The sequence below is a fragment of the Saccostrea echinata genome, unplaced genomic scaffold, assembly GCF_033153115.1.
Source record: "Saccostrea echinata isolate AGI-Se365-2 ecotype Australia unplaced genomic scaffold, CSIRO_AGI_Sech_v1 ptg000009l, whole genome shotgun sequence".
Lineage (NCBI taxonomy): Eukaryota > Metazoa > Mollusca > Bivalvia > Ostreida > Ostreidae > Saccostrea > Saccostrea echinata.
The window spans coordinates 29,387,865-29,412,101 of NW_026889758.1; the positions used below are offsets into that span (position 1 = coordinate 29,387,865).

Consider the following 24,237-nt stretch of genomic DNA (forward strand, 5'->3'; position numbering starts at 1 on the left):
TCGGTTAACTTTTGAGATTTTAAGATTATTCTCTGCAATGGCTAACAAATTCAACCAATTGTATAGTGTGTATCACTATGGGTAAAATGGGAACATTTTCTGCCTCCTTGGGTCTGAGGTGTAAATGCATAAAATCATATTCTTACTGACACCTAGTAGGCAAACTGCAGCCTGAATAGTTATGAGTACTCAACCTTTTATCATAATTGTGAGTAGTCATATGGTCCCTGTTTTTGACAGACTTGACGTTTGTAAGCCAGTTCGTAAGGTGTACGAAACAAATGTAATTAACCTGTTTCTATAACGTCACACTCTGAGGAAGGTCTGGAACACTAACGAATTTCCGACACCATCTCAGTAAAGACTCTGTGGTATTTCGCTGCACAATGAACGTCTTTGAACTTCGATTCATGAAATATCCAGCTTGCAGCATACAAACAGCTCTTTCAATTTCCTTCATTCGGCGCATTGCTTGGAGATTAATGAATTCCAATCAATGTTGTTTTTCTGACTTTTAAAAAGTATGATACAATAGAAAACACAAATGGCATTATAAAATACTTTCAAGACACGTTTATTAATGCAGCATCTTGAGTTAGATTTTCAAACTAAATGCGATAAGAAGTGAATAATATAAGCTAGTATATTTATGATGAAAACAATTATATTGTTATGGGAAATAATCCGAAATACATGTACCACCATTAGAAATCAATCCCTCTTTTCAAAACTTAACAATTTATTTAAAATAAAATGTATATATATATAAAATGTATATATATATATATATATATATATATATATATATATATATATATATATATATATATATATATATATATATATATATATATATATATATATATATACAAACTCGAAGTTAAAGCTCAGAAAACAGTATACATCGCTGTTGCCTTTGAGTTCAACATTTTTAGATAATTTTTAAATATAGAGTCCTATAGTGTAAACAAGCAATTCAGTGAAGTCTAGTTCGTATACATAGAATATCCAACAAGTTGCTGTCCTTAAAATGGGACTACAATACGTGGACAATAGGCATTTATTTCAAACAAAAATCTAAAACTTATATGAGTTGTAATGAAAATAATTATTTTTAAATAGATTTCTTTCACCTTGAAACGTTTCATTATGAAACTAATAGGGCTGGGCAATAATACCAATAATCTGGTATATTGCGGTATGTTGACAAAAATATCGTATTGCAATACTTTTGTAATAGTGATATACCGACAAAATACACGGACTCAGGAATTCTATCATAAAATTAAAAGAAAAGTCAGAAAGGTTTGCGATCATGCCAAACAGAAAGACGAAAGCTGTTGTGTGGGAGTATTTAGTTGCATAACTGTAATTCAATCAACAAGATATCTTTTATTGTTTTTTTTTATCATAGTTATGTACATTCTACATGTAAAATGAAGTTAAAATAAAGAGAATATTCCATTTAAATTTTTGCTGAAAATATTGCAATACATATAGCAGTACAGTTAAAAATATTGCAATATATCGCGATACGAAATCTCTAGCCAATACCCAGCCCTATGAACTGACTTAAAACATAATTGCTAAAGCTGTATTAAGATAATTCATAGAAGCACGGCCTATATATAAATAAATGATCTAGGATCTGTTTCATTCATGCATTATATATATAGCCTTGACCTTTAACTCAGAATTAAAAAGGGTTATCTAAGTATCACAATAACCATTTATTTGAAATGTTTGGCTAAAGCCCAGAATTTAAAATTTATCCAGTTTATATTAAACCTTCTCTCCACCCCACACCCCACCCCACCCCATCTTTTTATATTGAAAGGTTGCAAGTTTTGGCTCGAAGAGGACGAATTGTCTTTAAAAAAGCCAAATGTTTTTAGGAACGATATGTCTAGCATTCCTGGGCATGCATAAGCCGACTTTTCCCCATAGCATCCGTTTTAACCTATACGCAAAGAAGCATGTACATGTACGATCTGAGCAAACCGCAGAATTTACAGTATATACTTAAACACAAATCAAGCAAATTCTATTCGAGAAATATTTCAAAAATAAGTGAAAAACAAAAGAAATTAATAACACTCTCACTGGAAAGTCCTAAAAATGTGTCTTAATTTTTATTATTGAGGAATACTCTAGAGGTTCAAGTGAGGTGAGTAACCCTAGATTACTAGGGCTTACATTTTCCGGATGAATGAACAGGTTAACGATTTTGGACCAGTTTCATTCTCAAGTAAAACCGTAAACCCTATTTGGACCACGACCAGCGATGCACACAAATCAGACTTGCTTCAGATGCTGGATCTGGCTCATACATGTATTTTCCGAATAAGTAACCAGGTTAAAGTTTTTGGAGCAGGTTCATCGTATAGTTACTATTAACCCTACGGTGACCAATGGTTGCATGGATAATTCATGTAGGGATGAAAGCTACCAGACTTACTTCGGATGTTGGAACTGACCTACATTTTCTGGATGAGTCAATAGGATTTTGGAGCAAGTTCATTCTCATAAAAGCCGTACATGGACCAAACTTGCACGGATGACTGCATCTTGGTGTACATACAGCTGACTTGCTTCAGATGCTGGATATGAGCTAGATTTTCAAAATAAGTGCAGATTCAATCCCAAGTAACTATAAACCTTCTGGTGACGTAACTCGCAATGACGATGCATTTAAGGATGCACACCATAAGACTTGTTTTGGATGCTGGATCCGACCTACATTTTCCAGATGAGTTAAAAGGTTAAAGTTTTTTGAGCATTCCTAAGTAACATTAAGCCCTACCTGAGCCTAACTTGCATGGATGATTCATTTAGGGATGAAAGCTACCAGACTTGCCTCGGATTCTGGATTTAAGATACATTTTCTGGATGATTGACCAGATTAAAGTTTTTTTGTAGAGGTTCATTCCAAAGTTTATACAAGACTACAAGTTCTGTGCTGACCTAAATTGCATGAATGGTGCATCAATGGATGCATGCGCACTACCTGGCTTGCTTCATATGTTGAATCTTGCTTACATTTTCCAGATAATTAAACAATTTTGTTGCGCAAACCCATTCTAAAGTAACTAGAATCCTAAAACTTGCATAAATGTTGCACCTATAGGTGAACACTAACAGAACATTTGTTTTGTATGAGACTTTGTCTTACTGTACAGGGAGCTCTAATCAGCAGCAGTTTGTATCTAAGAGCGTAGCAGAGTTGCAGCCAATATTTGATAAATGAACTCTGTTGACCTTTGCTGCATATAATCCAGAAGATTGAAAGACTACATTCACTGGGTATGTCCTTGGCAAGGCAAGTTAATCTGCAATCTGTATCGGGTAAAATAGAGACAGCTTCTTCCAGTATTGTGTCCACATTGCATAAAAAAAATGCTCTCTCCAGAACACAACGCAAGGATACTAGGGTATGGAGAAAAGGTTCTTAATTTTGTAGCAAGTTTCCCCACTTCATGTTGATGAAATTATTTGGGCCTACAGGAAGAGCTAATATTAATGAGTTGGTTCTATGAAGCGCCATCGTGGGAGTTACTAAAACATTGAAGCTGCAGCCTAGAACTCTCTTGAGGATTCTTACTCATGATTTGTCATCAGGAACGGTCGAAAGCCTTTCCCTCTTTCACAAGATGGAACAATTTTACCCAACACCAACCGCGGTGGTCAAGTGATTAGGACACTTGTTTTGCAACCTGGGTTCAATCTCGAGCCCGATGTCAACTCACCTTAGGGCCAGTACACACAGTAAGACTTGCCTTTCGGCTGTGACCTTTAAAACGTACATGGAGATCCCTTTTCATGATTGGCGTTGGAACGAAGAACGCTCACTGCTACAGTCGTAACCATCATGCATAAGTCATTTTTGTGACGAAGCGTCCCTACATCAGTGAAAAAATTCTGGAATTTCACATAAAACAACATTAGATAAGAATCATGAATTGCAGCTAGGTTTGTAAGATCAAAGAATATTTACACAAAAGTGGGCCATGAATGTCGTGTAGATAAGGGCCATATTCTCCCCAAGACCTTATGGTTTTGCTTAGAATCATGCCATGCCCATATCTGCGTCGGGTAAGACATTACACCTGACAGGAAGGCTTCACTCTCACTTGTCACTGTGATAAAGACTCAGGTAGATGATACCCCCTTCCCCTTACCCCAAATAATTTTCAAATATACTTCTGGAGAGGAAAGGATATCACCCTAGCTTTAAAATTTTTCGTCTCATGCCAATCAGTAAAAGGTACACCAATGCTGTTTACAGATTTTGAGTTTTCGAGCCGGAAAAAATGCATGTCATCCCAAGTTTCCTTTAAAATTTTCCAGAATATTGCAACTTTTTTTTTTTACCAATTTGCTACTAGTATTATTAAAAATCACCAGAAATATTTTCATAGGACATGAATGCCCCATCCAATGTCACATTTGTATTTTAATCTGAAAAGAAATTTACCTTGTTTCTTCATTCTGGGCAAATAGAATTATGTTGCCCAAAACAATCAGAGGGTTGTGACTGCTGGATCCACAGACATCATCAGCCAGGTCCACCCGTCGGCGGTCGTTTCGACTTCTAACCGGAACGTTCTCAGGATTGGGGGTCAGATCGAGGTGATTGACTAAATCACTGCCCATCTGTAGATAGTTTCCTGCACTGTTCTTCTCTGCTATCTCCACCAAAGCCGGCATGATAACTTTTCGGCTGCATTTGACTGTCCTGTTCCTCTGTCCTTTCCTGTGATTCTCAGGTGTTGTTATAGTACTGCAGACAGATCGACAGCGCTGGGTACCCTCTGCAGCCTATCTCCACAGGAAATACCAATATGCCTCATCCTGTCAGGCCTCCTCGCATCGCTCTTTCCAGGATACAGTTATTTCTACCATTGTTATGGAACCATAAGGTGTTGGGGCGGGGGACTTCTGTATGATGTCTGGGGAAACCAGTGGTCGCCCGAGGTCTGTCTGCATCTCCCAGAAAGCTGCTGAGCCTGCTTCTAGAGTTCGATGACTACTGTTGTTTCACTTTTATCACTTATTTAATGTATCGCCTTTCTTTGTCGTGTCCAATCTTATTTCTCGGTTCCTTTTATAGAATATTTGCTAGTTCCCTGATTACCCGGTACTTGGTCAGTCGGTCATGTCTCCACCAGTGCCTGCCTTGTGTTAGAGCAAGGTTACAAGACGACGATATGTGCTTTAAAATTTCTATTTCCTCACAAAGCTTGCAATTCGAATTTTCTGTTGGGCCCCACATGTACTGGTTTGTTTGTATGTTCTTCATCCAGTATTTCACCTTTCCTTCTAGTTTGTTTATCTTAAGTTTAACTTTTCAAGCTTGCATCATACAACTTCCCTGGGCACTAAGCGAGCTTGTCCACTATCGATGGTTTCTCCTAGCCTTTCATCTTCAGTGTGAACTTCTCCCTATCCTTGCCATTCTATATATGATCAAATTTCTAGATTTCTGCATGACGTTTGGACATCAATGAAATATATTACGACAGATGGAATACTTTTCATAAAGAGGGTGTTGCAGTTCTTTTGTTATTTTCCCTAAAGTTGTAGCAGTTTAAAACAAAAATTTTAAGTAATAGAAAACGGTATATACAGCACAATGTAGAGCGATATTTAGAAACTGCATATCGACTACCAATTTGCCATTAAATGAAGTGTAAATTAGTCACATAGCAAAATAAGTCAAGTTTTCTGTTTTTTAAATAGGGAATCCCCATTGTTCTGAAAAATTGCCTCCTTGAAACAGAATGAATTTGATATACGCAAAAAGAGACAGGATTTTTCTTCAAAACTGCCATTTCCGTATTTTGTTTCAAAGAGGCATATTTTTGAAAATCACAAAAATCGAATAAAAATTATTATCAATCCGAAATGCAAAATGTGCACATAAAATAGCACATGATACTTCATTGTCGGAGCTGGTCTAGTGGTAAAGCGTGTGGACTACATGCGAAGATTCTTTTGCCTGAGAACGGGTTCGAATCCTGGAATGGCTTTTACACACATTTTTTTTTCTTCTTATATAATGGAAGTACAATGTAACATCTTGAGAGAGGGAGAGAGAATGTCAGGAAGTTAATGGGTAATATTTTAAATGCACGCAGAATTAAATTGTTTTCCTTGATACTGTGATCTAAAACTAATAAAACATACATTTAATGTTATCATTAAGTGGCGATGTCTTAAAAAATAAAGTACTATCGATCATTTTAAATAATTTGATTTTTTCATATACTCATTTCATTATTGTTCTGTTAATTAGTGCCTCAGATTTGACTTGAAACAACTAAATTGAAATGACTCAATGAAATTTCTTGGATATTGCATCAACAGTGTGATTATTGGACACATTTTTATATAATGAAAAATATTAACGCACGCTGTCTACAGTGCATCTTTCAAAATGATGTGCAAGGTGCACTTGCCATTAATTGTGCTTTTATCGTTCTAACTTTTCTCGTGCAATATGGCGACAGTGACCCAAGATGTGAAAAAATGTTTACTAACAGGTCGCCAGTCTATGTTAGGAAAAAAAAGCTGTGCATGAAATAAACGTAAAATGTGAAATGTTTTGTTATAACAAGCTGGACATACCTGCCATATAAATAAAGTCATCTACGTAGCATAATCTATATTTAGAAATAACTCTCCACGCGTCGTGGGTATTTAAATGTCCTTCTCGATTTAGGGAATAATCGCGAGTTTCTGCAACACCCTCTTTTAGCTCACTAGAACTGAAAGCTCAAGTGAGTTTTTCTGACCACATTTTGTCTGGCTTCGGTCTGTCCACTCATCTGTCTCTAGCTATCCTTCTATCCGGTCTGTCGGCAAACTTTAAACATTTTCGATTTCTCCAGCACTAATTTCAACCGAAATTGTCAAAAAGCATCATTGGGTAAAGGGATATTTAAATTGGTTCATATTGGGTAATAATTAAGAATTTAAAAAAAAAATGGTGGCCTCCGTCGTCGGTAACTCACGGGTGATTCACATTGATTCTCTCTTTCATCACCCGTCTGAGGGAGCTTGTGGACTCAAACCCATGGTTTGCGATGATGATGGGTGGCCTCTTGTCAAACTCTTGTTCGTAGGAATCACTATATAGGCAAGAAAAGCTGAAACTTACATGAAAACTTTCTGACTTATGTAAATTCAAATTTATTCAAATCATGACCCTAGGGGTAGGGCATGCCGCATATTAAGAGATCAAAGTTTAGCACTGAAATTTATAACCCCCCCCCCCACCCCCCAAAAATTAAAAAATCTGATTAAGAATAAAAGGCCGGATTTTTCATATAAATAATGAAGTATCCTCGGGTGGAGCAGATTGTTAGGTTGGGGTCAAAATAACAAATCAAAGTTTTAACGCTGATGAAATATATTGAAAGTATCCTCAGACTGTGTGTAGAATCAAGTTTTTTTTCAAATCATGGACCCCATGGATATGTGGTCGCAATAAAAGATGAATGTTTAACATGGGAATATATGAAGAAAAAAATCTGGCGATCTCCGGACCATGATTAGTCATACCGGTATTAATGTATGGAGGCATCCTCACGTTGTGTAGATTAAAGTTTAATTGTTCAAACTATGAACCCCGTGGATATGTTTTGGCCACATCAGAAGATCGAAGTTTTTCATCGAAACAAACAAGAAAAAATCTTGTAGAATCTTCTCTAGCGCAGCAGGGCCATAATTTTAATATTATGCAAGCATCATCAGATAGATTAGATTCAAGTTTGATCAAATCATGACCCGCGGGTTAGGGTGGGGTTACAGTGGGAGATCAAAGTTTATATTGGAATATATAGGCACATTCTTTACAAATCTTCTGAAGAAGAACAGCATGACAATGATTAGTCATATTAATCTTCAGGTAATGAACATCCAAGTTTGTTCAAATCAAGGCCCCGGATAGGGCAAAGTTACTATAGGCCTTAGGGGATAAGAATTTTATAAGGGAATTTTTAAGAACTAATTTTTCAAAGTCAGCAGGGTCACACTTAATCATATTCATATTTATATGCAAACACTCATAAGTCGTGTTGATTCTTTTTTTTTTCTTTTTTTTTCAAAATTATGGACCCTGGAGTTAAGGTGAGATCAACTTTTACACTTTTGCAAATATATGGGGGGAAATCGTGAAAAATGTTTTTCCCAAAGAACAGCAAGACTATGTCAGTCATAATGAAGAATCCCCATTTTGTGTTGATTCAAGTTTGGTTATATCATTACCTCTCGAGGCTAGAAAAATGACACAATACGGGGTCCAAATTTTCATGGAAATAAAAGGGGAAACGATCTCTTGAAATTATGAAAAACATCTAGCCCATGGTGACTCTGATGAGCGATGTGGCCCATGGGCCTCTTGTATATACATTAAGTATACAACTGTTGCCTTTTGTAGCACCATATTACATGTTGATCCATCCTATCTAACTAACACTAAATGAAGCCTCTTTGTTTTTAGTTGATTTTCTCCAATTGTCTTTCAAACTTCTGGTGTTTAAATATTTCTTTAAGGACATAAGCAACGTAGTTTGAACTTTATTGTCTTTTTCCCTGGAGTTGAAGTGTTCCAATGCTTAAAGGAACTGTGTGCTTCATTTTAATGCCTATATATGCTGTTGTGCACTTCTTCTTAAACAGGTTTGAATAAACAAAACATCTAGAAAATATGTTTAGTATTTTTTGTATATTTTCTATATTTACATTTGCCGATGTCTTTCCTTATATGACAATATTAATTAAATTGAAATTTAATTTTCAATGACATGCAGTTGATCACATGATCAGATTTTCTTGCGTATAGAAAGCAAACTGCACGAGCCATTTGGAAAGTTCAGATTGTGAGGTCACATGACGTCGTAGATACGTTATGTTGCATTTTCATAACAAAGTCTAAATAGTGCCTATTTTTCCTTGCACGAATAAGAAAGGAAAATATAAATATAAGAAATAAAATATCCTTTTTTAGAGATTCATTGGGATATGACATGAAGTCCGTACGTGATCGAATCTACTATATTTACATTTGCAAATGTTTTCTTTAAGAAATAAGGTATCATTTTTAAACATCTATCGGGATATAAATACGGGTTGGTCACGAGATCAAATTCCATAAAGCCCGAAGGGCTTTATGGTAAATTTGATCTCGTACCAACCCGTAAGAAAACATTTGCAAATGTAAATATTTTATATAACACTATTATAAGCAACACGTATCTATATCCGTATAAACACGGGTTCCTCGCGTCATAAACGTTCGACGTAATTTCTCAGTGACGTCATAAAGGGTTGACGTCATAAAGGGTCAATGAATCAAATACGTGCCGTTGAGTTTAAAAAAATAAAACATTTCAAGCGTTAAAGATTATAATCAGAAAAATATAAGACATGAATAAGTCATAAATGTAAATATAAGTAATAATGTATCATTTTTAAACATCTATTGGTATATATATACGGGTTGGTACGAGATCAAATTTACCATAAAGCCCGAAGGGCTTTATGGAATTTGACCTCGTGACCAACCCGTATTTATATCCCGATAGATGTTTAAAAATGATACATTATTTCTTAAATAACGCCCTTCGGGCGTTATAGAATTTGATCACGTGACCGACTTCATGTCATATCCCAATGAAACTCTAAAAATGATATCTTATTTCTTAATTAAATTATACAAGAATTTTCATCAATTGATATCTTTTCAAAACCCCTGGTAATGCATGCTGATTTTATGTCTACGAACACCTGATGGCATTATAATCTTAAATTAAAAATATCTTAAAATATCTTAAAAATTATCAATAGGCCAGGGGTGTGCAATTAGCATCGCCCGACGCCCGGGGCTACCATTTTTTGGGGTCGGGCTTGTGGTTTTCAGCATGCAGGTAGCCCCATGGGCTAGTAAAAATTAAAAAATACCAATGTAATAAATGAAAATCACTACCGGTATTTTCACTCGTTTTTTGCTATTAAATTCCGAACCAATGAAAAGTTTCCAGACAGCATGCTCCAATTGTTCGTAAATATCCATAATCTTATCTAATTTGCAGCACTTCCTGACTTATTTACTTCCCAAAACGATCGTTTTTTCTAATCCGAATTTCCTCCATGAATATGTTTATGGTAAATAAAGGCAGATATCTCATTAAATTATTTACGATCACTCAAATGACTCGATCAACTGAAAGATAAGTGTTATGTGACTTACGTAAAATATATTTCCAGTGTTTTTAATAATTTTAGATGAAAAAAATGATTTTACCTTGTTTTAGATGAGCTACTGCAATGCACAGAAAAAGGAAAAATAATTTATTTAAATTCATTTTTATTTTCTATCATAATAATTAATTTATACATGATTCAATTTTACTAGTGAGAATTATACTTTAATTTTAATAAAAATGACCTTAAAACCCTGACCTTTTTAACAGTTATCTTTTTTTCAATATTAGTTGTTACCCCCCCCCCCCTTTACATTTGGGCTAGTAACTTTTTACTTGGGGCTAGTAACTTTATTGCTGCCACTAGCCCGTGGGCTAGTACTTGATTTTTTTAATTGCACACCCCTGTTATAATAGGTAAGGTACGTTGTGTATGTCATGAGTCATTTATTTCAAAGAATTTCTAAAAGTTTCTAAAAATTTTAAATTTTTCAAAACTTTAAGAGGGTATTTACTCTCTGCTTTCAAATCCAATATTACATCCCTGGGGTCGAGAGGACATACTTATGCTTTGAAATTGACTTGTCAGAGCAGTGTTTCTAGTATTGTTGTGTTTGTGGTTTTGGCTCTTTTTCCCTTCGTAGAACTACTCGATTCAAGGGGTGCACGATGTTTCGGGACCACGACGTTTCGGGACCTGACTAATACGACGTTTCGGGACTAGCAACAAGACGGTTCGGGACTTGGGTAAAGACGATTCGGGACTTGAGTTAATTTTTTTCGGGATCTAAACAAATTATTTTATTATGGTGATATAGCATATTATTCTAATTACACATAGTACGTAATATTTCAAGCTAAATCCGAATTTTAATTTTTATGTATATATATAATAAAAATTGTCATAAAGATATTCTTTGATGGGTTTTTTTTCATAACAGACGAAGAAGAATAAATCTTTACAATATTCATTTTTATTTCTTTTTATTTTTTTATCATTTTTTTAATATGTTGACGGTGCACCGTTGGGGCGAGCGCAGTGTTCACTTCATTATTATGATCCGCCTCTTCAAACCGCACAAGACATTTGGAACGTCGAGACTGTGACGTCACATGACGTCGTATGTTAGCTGCATTTCCATAAACAAAGTTTAAAAAGTGCAAATATTTTAACAAAGAACGTTTAATCTACTATCTGATGCAATATCCATTAAATTAAGGTGAGTTTATTTTGTGTGAATTTTTAGTTGTTGTCACCGCGTGAGCGAAGTTAGCAGCGAGAACAAGAAGCGATGCACTGTGGGTCAGAATTACTGCGGAAAAAAATTCTATTGAATGAATGTGCAGTAGTCCGAATTTTCTCTTCGCCCAGGCGTTGTCGTTAGAGCTCGCAGTGACGAGCGGCGCTTCGCGCCGCTCGCTGCGCTCGCTATTAGTTATTTTTCTTGTGTGTGTGGTGATGGGGGGGGGGGGGGTCCAAAATTTAATCTTCTCAGGTTGATGATAGATATTTTAAAATATTCAAGTGATCTCCAGCTACCGTCGAATATATCTTTAAAAAACATGTCAGTAAATTGTTAAAACAACAACTGGGATCAGGTACACATATCTCAACTGATACTCTGTACATAGGGATGTGTTACGTACATGTATAAAGACGCCGCCGGTAATGGGAACTAAAAAGATTGTGTGGTTTCTTTTGAAATTATTTTAAGAAAATAAAAATCTAAAAATATGGAAAAAATATCGTTTGTTTATTGGTAAATGAAATAATTCAGAATCAAACAATAGTTCAACAAAATATAAAGGTTTTCAAAATGTTTTGATCTTGATTTTGTCTACCTTTTCCCAAACGGTTTCAAATATTTTTTTTCCAAAAAGTTTTGGCATAGTATCTGTAAGATTCTTCCCTGGAAATGTTACGAAAACATTTTTAAAGTTTCCAAAACATTGTAAATAAACATATTTTACAAATGTTGCGAGAACATTGGCCCTAAATTTAAAAAAATACCATACTTTAAAAAAAGCATTAAATGGTATAAACAACATGATTTCATTTGATATCGTTTCAAATAATGTCTTTAAAAACATTTTAAATTTCATCTTAGCTTTATCTATTTAATGTGGCAAGGTGGAAATTTGAAATTTAAGTTGACCTGTTAACGTAGTCAATGTGGAATGTCTTTTAAACACTTTTACAGCATGAAAAATTTAATATTTACAAATTAAATAATATTTAGTATTTATTTACAGTATTATTTAAAGTTTGTCATGTACCTAACTATGTAACACCACATATAATATTATGCACTGGTCGGGTATATAAGAAAATCGATAATTGAGTTTCATTGAGATTTGTAGTCTGTGTAAACATAAATTCAGACATCCATATCATTGTAGACAAATTAACAATTTTGATAGTACAATAATATATAGCGGGAATATTTGGGACTTTCGTGGGAATAATTTTTCTTTTTACTTTAATCATTTTTCTTAAGCCATCGAGTACATGTACTTTGCATAGACGAAGAAATTGTCTAACTTTGAAACGTTAAGATGAAAAATAAGTTAAACGTGTTTATATTTTGAAAATTAGTAAGTTCGGTTTATTTCCAAATGTTGCATACATGGTATATATATACACATCATACTTTCAGTAAAATTTACTTTACAAGCTGTTCTTTGACGTTACATGTATATATATTTGAAATGTCAAATACATGCTGATTTTCTTACCCATTTCGTTTTTTTTTTCCTTCTCTGCTTAACGTATACATGGATGTGTAGGAAGTTTATAGCTTAAGTTATAACATTTCTCTTACCCGTAACATTTTGTATAAATTTGCTTTTATGATTTTGTTGCATATATAACCTGAAATAATAATTATAAATTTTATACATTGATGTTTAAAAAGTTGAACATGGAATATTTCAGATTCTGATTCAAAACAACTACCCGTAAAACGTAAAGTTTTTACTGCACATGTGCTAGCTTGAGCCTTTGTAAATTTTGTAAACAAATATGAAATCAAATACCTAAAATTTTTATTAAAAAGGAGAGAAAGAAAGTCTTAGAAAGAAAAACACGTCCGTGGTCTTCACACAGCAGTTATGATTGTCTCCCGGCTTTAATTCTACAAACTCTCGTATCAAACACTATAAATAAATCAAATACATATTTTAAAAAAAAAAATTTGAATTAAATTTTGGTCAAATGTTAACCAAATACTTTATAAAGGTAATATATCAAATACTGTAATAAGAAATTAAAGAGACAACACCGCGGGCGTTTGATTTTCTCGGCAGGCGTGCTCCATGCCGCAGGCAAACTTTAAAACTAATAAAAACTCCAATCAGTGCTTCTTAAATTATAAATTGTGTATCAAACTGAGAAATTATACATGTATAAATATAAAAACACAAGTGAATAAGTTTTATTTCATTTCCTTTACAAAATATTTAGAAGTCCCGAAATGTGTTAGCCCAAGTCCCGAAACGTGTTAACCCAAGTCCCGAAACGTGTTGTCAGGTCCCGAAACGTCGGGGTCCCGAAACATCGCGGTCCCGAAACATCCATAATTCGATTCAAGTACTTTCAAAATGGCTTGTAGAACACATCAATAACATAAATTTTAGAGTTTTCTCATACACTCTTTGTAAAAAGGATGGATCCATAAATGAAATACTGGGCCTTTAGAGGGCAAGCAAATTATCAAATCACTATAAAAGTGCCCTGATATAATTTTAAAATTCCTGAGAAAACACGTGCCGCTGCGCCGGAGAGGGTGTTGAGACATCGAGTCTTACGATTTTTTAAGTGACTTATTTTTCAATCTCCAGTTTCCAAATTTTTTACAAATTCGATAATTCTTGAGTCGAAAACACTCATATTTCATTTAAAAATCAGTTAAACTTTTTGCCACAATATTTTCGATATGATTTAAGCATTGATAAAGGGGAAACTCCTACTCTAGAGTACAGTTTCCAGGAGGAAAGCTGGCTATGGGAAAAATCTTACTCTATAACACCGGTACTATTACCAATTTGTATTACTTACCGGTATGAAGTTTGATGAAAACTACTATTAATTGTTAAAAATAAGGTAAGTGCAAGATGAGGAAAAGTGGGGTCAAGGTCATGGAGAAGGTCTAGGTCAGAAAATTCTGACATAGTAGACTTACCAATATACCGTTATATATATTCTTGAGAACAAGTTTTAGAAAGTGAAGCTTGTGGAGAGAAGATTAAGGTCATAGCAAAGGTCAAGGTAAAAAAATTATGCTACTGTTTAATTTTTTCAACAGTTTGTATCCATATGGAAAAATTCACAAAATTATCGTGATTTTTTTAAATAAAGTTAAATGCCTTGGCACACAAGTAGAATGCACTAAGCTGCATAATTTTTTATTTTGATGAATGATGTTGTCATGGTTACTAAAAATATCAATTTCTGTGAAGCATACATTCAAAATGCAACTCCTTCTACAGTTTTTGGTCTGCTTTCAATATACCTTGGCACACTAGTAGACTGTACCAAGCTAATTAATTTTATAAATCATTTTTTTTTATTCTGATGAATGATGTTGTCATGGTTACTAAAAATAGGAATTTCTGTAAAATTATTTCAATGCTAAGGAGACTCTTCTTACTGATTTCAATATAACTTGCCAAAAAAGAGACTTAACGAGGTTCGCTCCTGAGCTTTTGATCCGATTTTTATCTTAGCCTATATTTAAAAAATTCTACATAATGTTTTAATTCTTATAATAAATTTGGATTCTACAAAGCTAATTTAACCATTGCTGTTGAATAGTTTCAAGTCCAAGTGCTACTTTTCTCTTCCAAGTACAGACCAATAGAGCTAAAGTCTCGTCGGAGACTTCAGATTGTTTGTCATTTTTCTTGTGTTCTTGTGTTTGTAACTTTGATTACATTCTGTGGTACTTAAAAAAATAAACTTCTTACAAACTAACGGAAACGTGGTAGTTGTCATGAATGGTTTTAAAATAATCTAGACTCAGAGAATTTCCGGTGAAAATTTGATGAAAAACAGAAAAACACGAGTCAACGTGAACGTCAAATCATGTCCCGGGTGTGCATTTCAAGAAGCATTAGAATTTTACAGGTCTGTGTGTGGCAGGATTTAAATTGAATCTGATTTTGTAGAAAATGTATTGTCTGTAGACGACGTTTGTGTTATTTTTTGTTCATTTTGTTGTACAATGGGGGTCTTACGTAATTTGTCCTTTTCTTACTTCATAGTTCATTGAGGTTTCATAAAGCAACGTAACGAATATTTGCCAGTATCGAATATATTTTTATTTAATTATTCTTGAAGTTGAAAAACAAAGTGACGGGTTTAAAAATTTCTTATGTAAAAATGAGGTCATAAATTTTTTTTCATGCTCGATGCGAATATACAGTCGGTTTACCAGTAGCAAATATTATAGGATATTGAATTATATTGGTGAATATTGGCACGAGTTGGCTGTACAAATGCACGAGCTTGCGAATGCATTTGTACAGCCAACGAGTGCCAATATTCACCAATATAAATTCAATAACTCCTTTATTATATACCTGCATTGTAGTTAAACACCTATTCTCACATAATCCGTCCATATGCGCTATTTGGATGTCGCAAGCAATTTAAATTACATTATTATTAAAATAATTGGTAAATTTTGTAGTGTTTTCGTTTGTGATACGTCTAGTTACAAAACCAACATCGTTAAGTGTTAATACACAGGTTAAAACTTCCCTGGGATCCAAGTATATTGTCTAATAAATGGCTTCTCGATCTGTCGCTTAGGCAAAAGGCAAAGTTTGGACCAATGAATAAAACAAAACAATTACATTTTATGCTAAAAAGCACGACTTTTACATATAACAATGCATGAATATATTGATTTTTAACACTTTTAGATATTTGTCTACAGTGAAATTTTTAAAAAATATATAATAACTTTGTCGCTAAATTTCTGTAATTTACGTTATCAAAATCTTAGTATTTGTGTAAACAGCATAAAAGGGTATCTAAAAACATAAAATATCTACTAGATTATCCAACAAAGTCCATAAAATGCAATCAAAAACAAAGAAAAGTTATATGACAGAATACTTACAGAAACACATTGGTCTTTTAACCAGAGGTGAGTGGTTCGTTTTAAGGATGTATTTTACGTTATCAACGATACTTAAAGAATACAAGTAAAATGTGTCTTTGCATATTAATTTATTTCTTCTTCCTGACCTACCAAACACGTAAAATATTAAAACGAACATTGATCTGTGCGACTACACATTTTACACCAATTAATCTGATAGAAAGTAATTTACGTTATGTAATTTACGTTATCAGTATAATACATATATGGTACCTATCTTGCAAATAAGACGTCGGGACAATACGGAACCATGCAGGAAACGTTATTGGTTTCTTCTCGAAAGCATCTTAACATCCCCGAACTTCCAATGTAGATCTGATGCAGGAAGCGCCATCAGATAACGTAAATTACGTGTTACCTTTAAAAACTTTCAAATAATTCCTCGAAGATGTATTTTTGGCGTGAATTTCAGTTGATTTTACAAACAAGGTGTACTTCTTTTTATTTGTAGCAATATTTTACGCATAAATCTCTCTTCATTGATTACTTGATGAAGCAAAACATTCATAACGTAAATTACAGTAAAAATAACGTAAATTAAATATAATTTAATTGCCTTTCTCCGTAATTATATTTCATAGATTTCATTTAACAGAGATTGTAAAGTCAAAAGCAGAAATTAAAAAAGCATATGGGGAATAAAAGAAGAAAAAATAGGGAGAGGCATAACTAGAGAAAGATAGGAAAAAATATATACCAACAGCAGATCTTACATTGTCATTATATTTAACTGTGAATCTCTCAAAAGGATGAAAAATAATCAGTGTTTGTGGCATTTTGTGGGCAATTGAAAATACTGCATGTCATTAGATGGATGAAAATAAGTTCAAGAAAATATTAATTTTTGGTTTGAATACCAGTAAAATTGTAATTTACGTTATCAATATACTTCTTTAAGAAAAACCAATATAGAATTTTCACAGTCTCTTCCCAAATTAAATTTTAAAATCCTCTTCTCTTATGATTCATAAACGTAAAATTAAGTCGCACAGGAATTCAGCTTAAACATTTCTAGTAAGAAGGAACAGAATTATTTCAGTTGAAAAATAAGATTAAAGCAAATAAAATTTGTTAATTACAAATTAAGAGAAAAACACTGGCAAAAAACAAAATTTTCGAAGTATTTTTATTTGTACAGACATAGTGCTAAAAAAATCCAAGTGAAACTGAATATTCATTTTGACAATAAAACAATTTTTGACGGGTTCATTTCGACGTAAGATAATAACGTAAATTACGAAGGTAAATACACTACCTATATTGCATATTGAATATTTTTGTCATCATGCATGGTTGAGTTCTGATATTTTGAAAAATAGTTCTCCCATGTTTTGTTTGCTGAAAAACATCGACTTCTCCCCCAAATAATGACTTTATTTTTTTAATGAAAGTTAGGCTGCATGTGGACGGATTATGTGAGAATAGGTGTAAAACATCTCCCATTGATTTATATTAATTATTTCAAATAAATAACTCAAATTAGGAAGAATTTCTCAGAATTAGTATTTAAAGTAACGTCTGTCCTGTAAGTGTTCAATATCGCACCATTCCATTGACCCTACCAAGCGTTATGATTTGCTTATTGAGGTTTTATTGAGGCTAATACGTACTAAATTTTCAATTAATAATTTCAATTTTGTGTGAAAATAAACACATCTTACCTAGCTGCCACCACCTATCATAAATTTGCGTTTCAGAGGTTGACCAGACAACATTTCTTGTTTACAATGGGGAGTTTGATATTGAATGCTCATATTCAGAATGTTTCGTACATACTTATATGTGTAATACAAACTCAGCGTTCAATAAAACGCCAAGATATGAATGCTAAAATTCTCTAGACTTTTAGTAGTTTCTTATTATAGACTATTTATTAGCTATATATATAATAATTTCTAATATCGAATAATATTCTTGAAAAACATAGTGATGGGTATAGAAAATTCTTACAAAGTAAATATGATAAATTGAATAAAAAAGTTAATTTTCTACCCTCGTGTCATGTTTTTTGTGACATATACATGATTATTTGCCACAGCATTTACAATTTGATAAGCATGATGAGTGCAAGTAGGGTCAGCATCAATAGAGGGCACTTGATTTGATACTGAAAAATGAGTTCAAAGCTAGAAAAAAAGAGGGTTGTTGTAATTGTCATCTCCATGCAGTGATTTTTCTACACCCATTTTAGGTCCGAATATCGGCCCTTTCCCCTATCAAAAATTACCGATTTTTTCCCAATTTCATTTGCTTTTTTCCCAAAATAAAACCGTTCTTGTTTTTGTTATATTGAATTTTTTTATGTAGGACTTATCTAAAATGGAACACTATTGTTCTCGGTCAATAATAGTGAAGAACAGCTGATTATTTTGTGCATTAATTTACAAGACATAGAAAAACACATGGACCATGTCAAACTAAATGCATCGTTTGAGTGTAAGAAAGTGTAAGATGCATGTGAACCAGTGAAACATAGCTTTATTTGTAAATCAAAGTACTAGTAGTTCTACAATAAGCCTGATTCCAACTGTTTCTGTAACACCCGGAAGATGCAACTAATATTGCAGGGTAATTGCAGCAATATGATAAGGGTAATTTAAAAAGCTTTAATAACTAGTTAGAAAAAAAGGATTTGTTATAAATCATGTCAGGTTATACATGTACTTTCAGGGGATATGTAAATAATAGCTAAACAAATATCTCTTGGCAAACCAAAAAACTGTTAAAACATGTATCTGAATTATTAGATTTTAATTTTGTAATAACTTTGTATCACCTTCAATGGCTATTATGAGTAGGATTTTCTCTTATGTCTACCATTATGGCAAAAAAAGAAGAAGAAAGAATGGAATTATAGGATATTCTCAATTAATGACAACTTTAAAGATTAAAAAAAAAGTTAAAAATGTAGAACTGTGTCTAATTTGTTATTTTGTAGTAATTTAATATTTTGAATAAAAGATGTTACATGTACTTATATATTTTATTTTACCTGTCAATTAAGGTTAATTTCAATCTTATTAATTTTTCCTAATTTGACACAAATGTCGATATTTTTTCCCAATTGTAAAGGCCCAGGCCCCTTTTAAAAATTGTAGAAAAATCACTGCCATGACTATTCCATGGCCAGACTGGAATTTTTGATACAATACACCCTTGAATATTGATTTGTGTTCACTCATGGTGAATAGCTAATGGGGTAAAACCACTCATGGTGAATAAGGAATGTGGGCAAAACTTCTGGGATTCACTAAAAAAACGTTTAAGAGATGTATTTGAAAAATTGGTACACGTGTACTTGTATATTATAGAATGCCAAATTAACATATATTCAAATATTTGAACCTGTCTTCAATTAATTGTACCTATCTTCAAATAAGTTGTACTTAGACCTATCTTTAATTCAATTGTACCTATCTTCAATTCATTTGGAGATAAGTTCAATTATTTGAAGATAGGTACAATTATTTGTATAGATAGGTTCAAATATTTGAATATATGTTAATTTGGCGTTCCATAGTTTATCCCTAGGTACTATCCTATTAATATTGGTTTTAACTTAATATTGGTTAAAATAAATATTTTTTTTTTTATAAAAATGACTGTGTGCCACTTACTTCAATGTATAGAAGCATTAGACCTAGGGCTACTTACTCAGTTACATGCTATTGGCATATATTTATCAATGCAACCAGACTGTTTTCAAACTTTGGATACTCCAATTTAAAGTTGCTTGTATATCAACTGATTTTACAAATATTATTGCAGTTTCTGATTTTTGTATGTATACCTCAATTGTCTTACTAGCTGGAATATAGGTAAATACTACCATATCATGTTTTAGAAGTGATAAAGTCAGGATATTGTGCAGCTGGATATAACTTAATTTTTCAATATTGAGTGCATTTTATTTTAGTCAACATAAAAAAACAAGAAAAAAAAACAGCAAGGTTAATGCATCAAAGCTACATGTATTGCTGCAATAATATTTTCATACATCAAAGAGATCCTGACACTGTTTTGAATCTTATTACAAATATACTCTACTTGAGATGTTTTACATATATTTAATTTCAGAGAAAAACCACACCGAGTCAATGGAGTCAAAATATGAAATTCACTTCGCGAAGTCAACCAATGAACACCATAATACTGTTTGTACCCCAACAAGAAGCATGGGTAGTCGAGAGGTTTGGAAAGTTTGATAGAGTTTTGAACCCAGTAAGTATATTTAAGCTCTCCTGGACTTCTTCATATCATTATGAATAATGTATTTTTTTAAAAAGATAAATTGCAGGTTTGGATTGTCAGAGTTTTAATTTTAGCTTCTACAAATATGAGAAATTGTTCTTAGAAATTAGAAGATCTATAAATAGGATATTTGGGGGGACTATATCTTTTAAAGAAAACTTGTTTACTTTTTTTTTTGATTTACAGGGACTTAACTTTATTTTACCTATCGTGGATAAAATCAAATATGTACAATCTCTAAAGGAAGTGGCATCCGAAGTCCCGGAGCAAGCAGCTGTTACATCAGGTAAAACATCTGTAGCATTTAATGCTCAGTTAATATCATTCCCTTGACTGTCCTACTCATTGTACATCTGAATTCAAATTGTAGATTTTTAAAAACTTAATTTTCTCGTTACAGATAATGTCACACTGGGACTAGATGGTGTGTTATACACTAAAGTGTTTGATCCATATAAGGTAATTCATTCATACACATGTAAAAAATGTCAATATACAGCAATAAACTTTACAACTGTATACTATATATTTAATTACTCATAATTTTTCACAGTGTAGTTATAATGTAGAAAATGCTGAATTTGCCATCAAGAAATTAGCCCAGACCACCATGAGATCTGAAATAGGAAAAATTACACTAGACACTGTTTTCAGAGAGAGGGAAGTTTTGAATGTGAATATTGTTGGTAAGTTTCAATAACATTGCATCAAATTCTAAAGTAATACTTATGGACATCAATCACTGAAGTAGTTCATTTTAATATGTAAACATAACTACATGTTTATTAGGGTAATAGATATTTAGCACATTTTCCAATATACATGTATAACAGTACAGTCATAAATTAAAAGAATTTAATTGATAAATTCTTTGAATTGTTGGGATTTTTTTGACAAGTTCATTTGTTATTGTGTATTAATGGCATACAAAAGAGGACTAAAGTAAAATAAAAATTGGTTCACTGCTAAAATAATTATTATGAATATACTAGAGTGACATTTGATTTTTTCCTCTTTCTAGATGCCATCAACAAAGCATCAGAACCGTGGGGAATTTCCTGTTTACGATATGAAATCAGTAAGTACAGCCAATTACTTGAAATATTTCAAGTCCTTGAGAATGAAGATTAAGAACCACATTAATTTTGTTTGTTTTTTATTCATCCACATGTGACCTTTAAAGTAGAGATGTCTAATTTGGCTACAGGGAAGATCAAAGCTTTTTGCAGATTCATATCTAGTTGTACTTTAGGGGGTCATTTTAGATGCTAAAATCATTCTGATTTCAAATGACATTTAAAATTTGTTATAAATTTGTAGGAGACATGACTCTTCCCCACAGAATCCAGGAAGCTATGCAGATGCAAGTTGAAGCTGAAAGGAAAAAGAGAGCTAGCATCTTAGAATCTGAAGGTTTGTAAACATAATAATGTGTTCTTATAAGTTGCTTGGTTTTCAGAGACATTTTAAAGATATTAAGTGTTTTGTTGACCATTGTTGACCAAGGCGAAGCTGCATGAGGTCAACAATGATTTTCAAGGGATATCAATTTCATGTTACCCTAAAAAATCCACAGGCACTTGGGGTATGGACCCCCCCCTTTTCCCATTTTTTTTCTTTTTAAATCTGGGGTCGAGTCACCTTTTTCCTATTTTTGTATTCTAATATGCACTGTATGTTATCAATAATATAACTCTTTTGTCTCTATAAGCTGTTTTTAAATATATCGTTTTCGACTGATACATAAAAAGAGAGAAGGCTTGCAACTCTTTTCTCATCGTCTGCCTCACCTCGCTTAAACTTCGCCTGATTATTTATCGAAAGAATAAGAAAACATGAAATATGCATACATCAATAAATTTGTTATACATTCTTCTTTCTTTTCATATTTCAATTTAATTTTTATGTGCCCCCGATTTGTAAATATTTCGATTAAATCATCCGCATCTAGGGTAAATTTTGTTGATGTGCACCAGCTGGGACGGAAGTGCCCGGTATTTTCGGGTATCATCAGTACATGTAATGTCATTCGGAACATTAAATGCGAGAAGGAATAAATCCCGAATTTTCTCTTCATATAACATGTAACGGTAACTTCTGTGAATAACAAGATAACTTTAACTAGCAAATTTTAATGGATGAAGATTATACTTTAAATAGACGACCTAGACAACCAAATTCCACAATATTGTTATTACAAAGCCTGGAATTTTTTTTAATGCAGAACATTACATTTATAAAGTTAGAGTTACCGTTATTGCACTTCCGTCCCAGCTGGTGCACATCAACAAAATTTACCCTAGATGCGGATGATTTAATCGAAATATTTACAAATCGGGGGCACATAAAAATTAAATTGAAATATGAAAAGAAAGAAGAATGTATAACGAATTTATTGATTTATGCATATTTCATGTTTTCTTATTCTTTCAATAAATAATCAGGCGAAGTTTAAGCGAGGTGAGGCAGACGATGAGAAAAGAGTTGCAAGCCTTCTCTCTTTTTATGTATCAGTCGAAAACGATATATTTAAAAACAGCTTATAGAGACAAAAGAGTATTATTATTGATAACATACAGTGCATATTAGAATACAAAAATAGGAAAAAGGTGACTCAACCCCAGATTTTTAAAAGAAAAAAAATGGGAAAAGGGGGGGGGGGGGTCCATACCCCAAGTGCCTGTGAAAAAATCATGTAATATTTTTTCATTATACTGAATATATATTTAATAGAATGCATTTAAAGGAGAATATCATGATGAAGCATACGCACAAACATTCTGCACAGTTAACAATTTTTATCCTGTTACCCGTCGTCACATATTTTCAACCATTAATTGTTATGAAATGTTACCCGGAGGGTGTGGTTTATGCACATAGTAGGGTAACAGAACTTTTTAACAAATGCTTTGAAACCAATCAAATTTTACAATTTAACATAAAAGTATAACAACATAATTTGTCAATTTTAATCTAATTTTAATAATACCATTTAGTTTTGAAAAAAAAACTCTTTTTGAGTGTAAGTTGTACTTGTTGCACATATACTTGTGGTGACAATTGTATATAAGAGTTCATGTTATAAGGTTAAACTTGGAAAATAGATACAGGTAGATACAGTGTATGTGTTTAAAGCTACTGAAAGTCCATTGGGGCTATTTTCCTAAATAGTTGTTTTTAAAATGATGCTTTATATCTTATTTGGTGGTTCAATTGTAAGTCGCATACCTGGTAAGTATAGAAGAAATAGGAAGGATTTAAAATGAATATAAAACTGATGGTAGATATTTAAAGGTAATGTATATGTTTTATATTCTCTGTAACCATTTGTTTTATCAATAGGTATCAGGGAGGCTGAAATAAATGTAGCTGAGGGTAAAAAGAAAGCAAAGATTCTGAATTCAGAGGCCTTCAAGATTGAACAAATTAATATTGCAAATGGTATGAATTCAATATACTGTATATAAACATGAAAATGTATGATCATTTAAGATATTAGCAATTGCTAAAGAACAATAAAAGTGTAAACTGCCTTTTATTCATGGGTGGCAAATGTACTCTATTTTTTATGACAATTTTTTTTTAGCTCACCTGAGCCAAAGGCAAGTGAACTT

At 32.8% G+C, this 24,237-nt stretch overlaps 1 protein-coding gene across 1 annotated transcript in view; it reads left to right on the top strand.

Annotated features, from left to right (window-relative positions):
* The window catches only part of LOC133182183 (stomatin-like protein stl-1), a 66,743-nt gene that overhangs the window by 37,793 nt on the left and 4,713 nt on the right, over positions 1-24,237 (top strand). Inside the window, exons 2-9 of the mRNA XM_061316929.1 lie at positions 15,267-15,330; positions 20,450-20,593; positions 20,810-20,909; positions 21,024-21,082; positions 21,177-21,309; positions 21,645-21,701; positions 21,944-22,036; positions 23,966-24,064. Of these exons, the coding sequence (XP_061172913.1) occupies positions 15,289-15,330; positions 20,450-20,593; positions 20,810-20,909; positions 21,024-21,082; positions 21,177-21,309; positions 21,645-21,701; positions 21,944-22,036; positions 23,966-24,064 (727 nt within the window). The 5' untranslated portion in view covers positions 15,267-15,288. The remainder of the gene's footprint in view (positions 1-15,266; positions 15,331-20,449; positions 20,594-20,809; positions 20,910-21,023; positions 21,083-21,176; positions 21,310-21,644; positions 21,702-21,943; positions 22,037-23,965; positions 24,065-24,237) is intronic.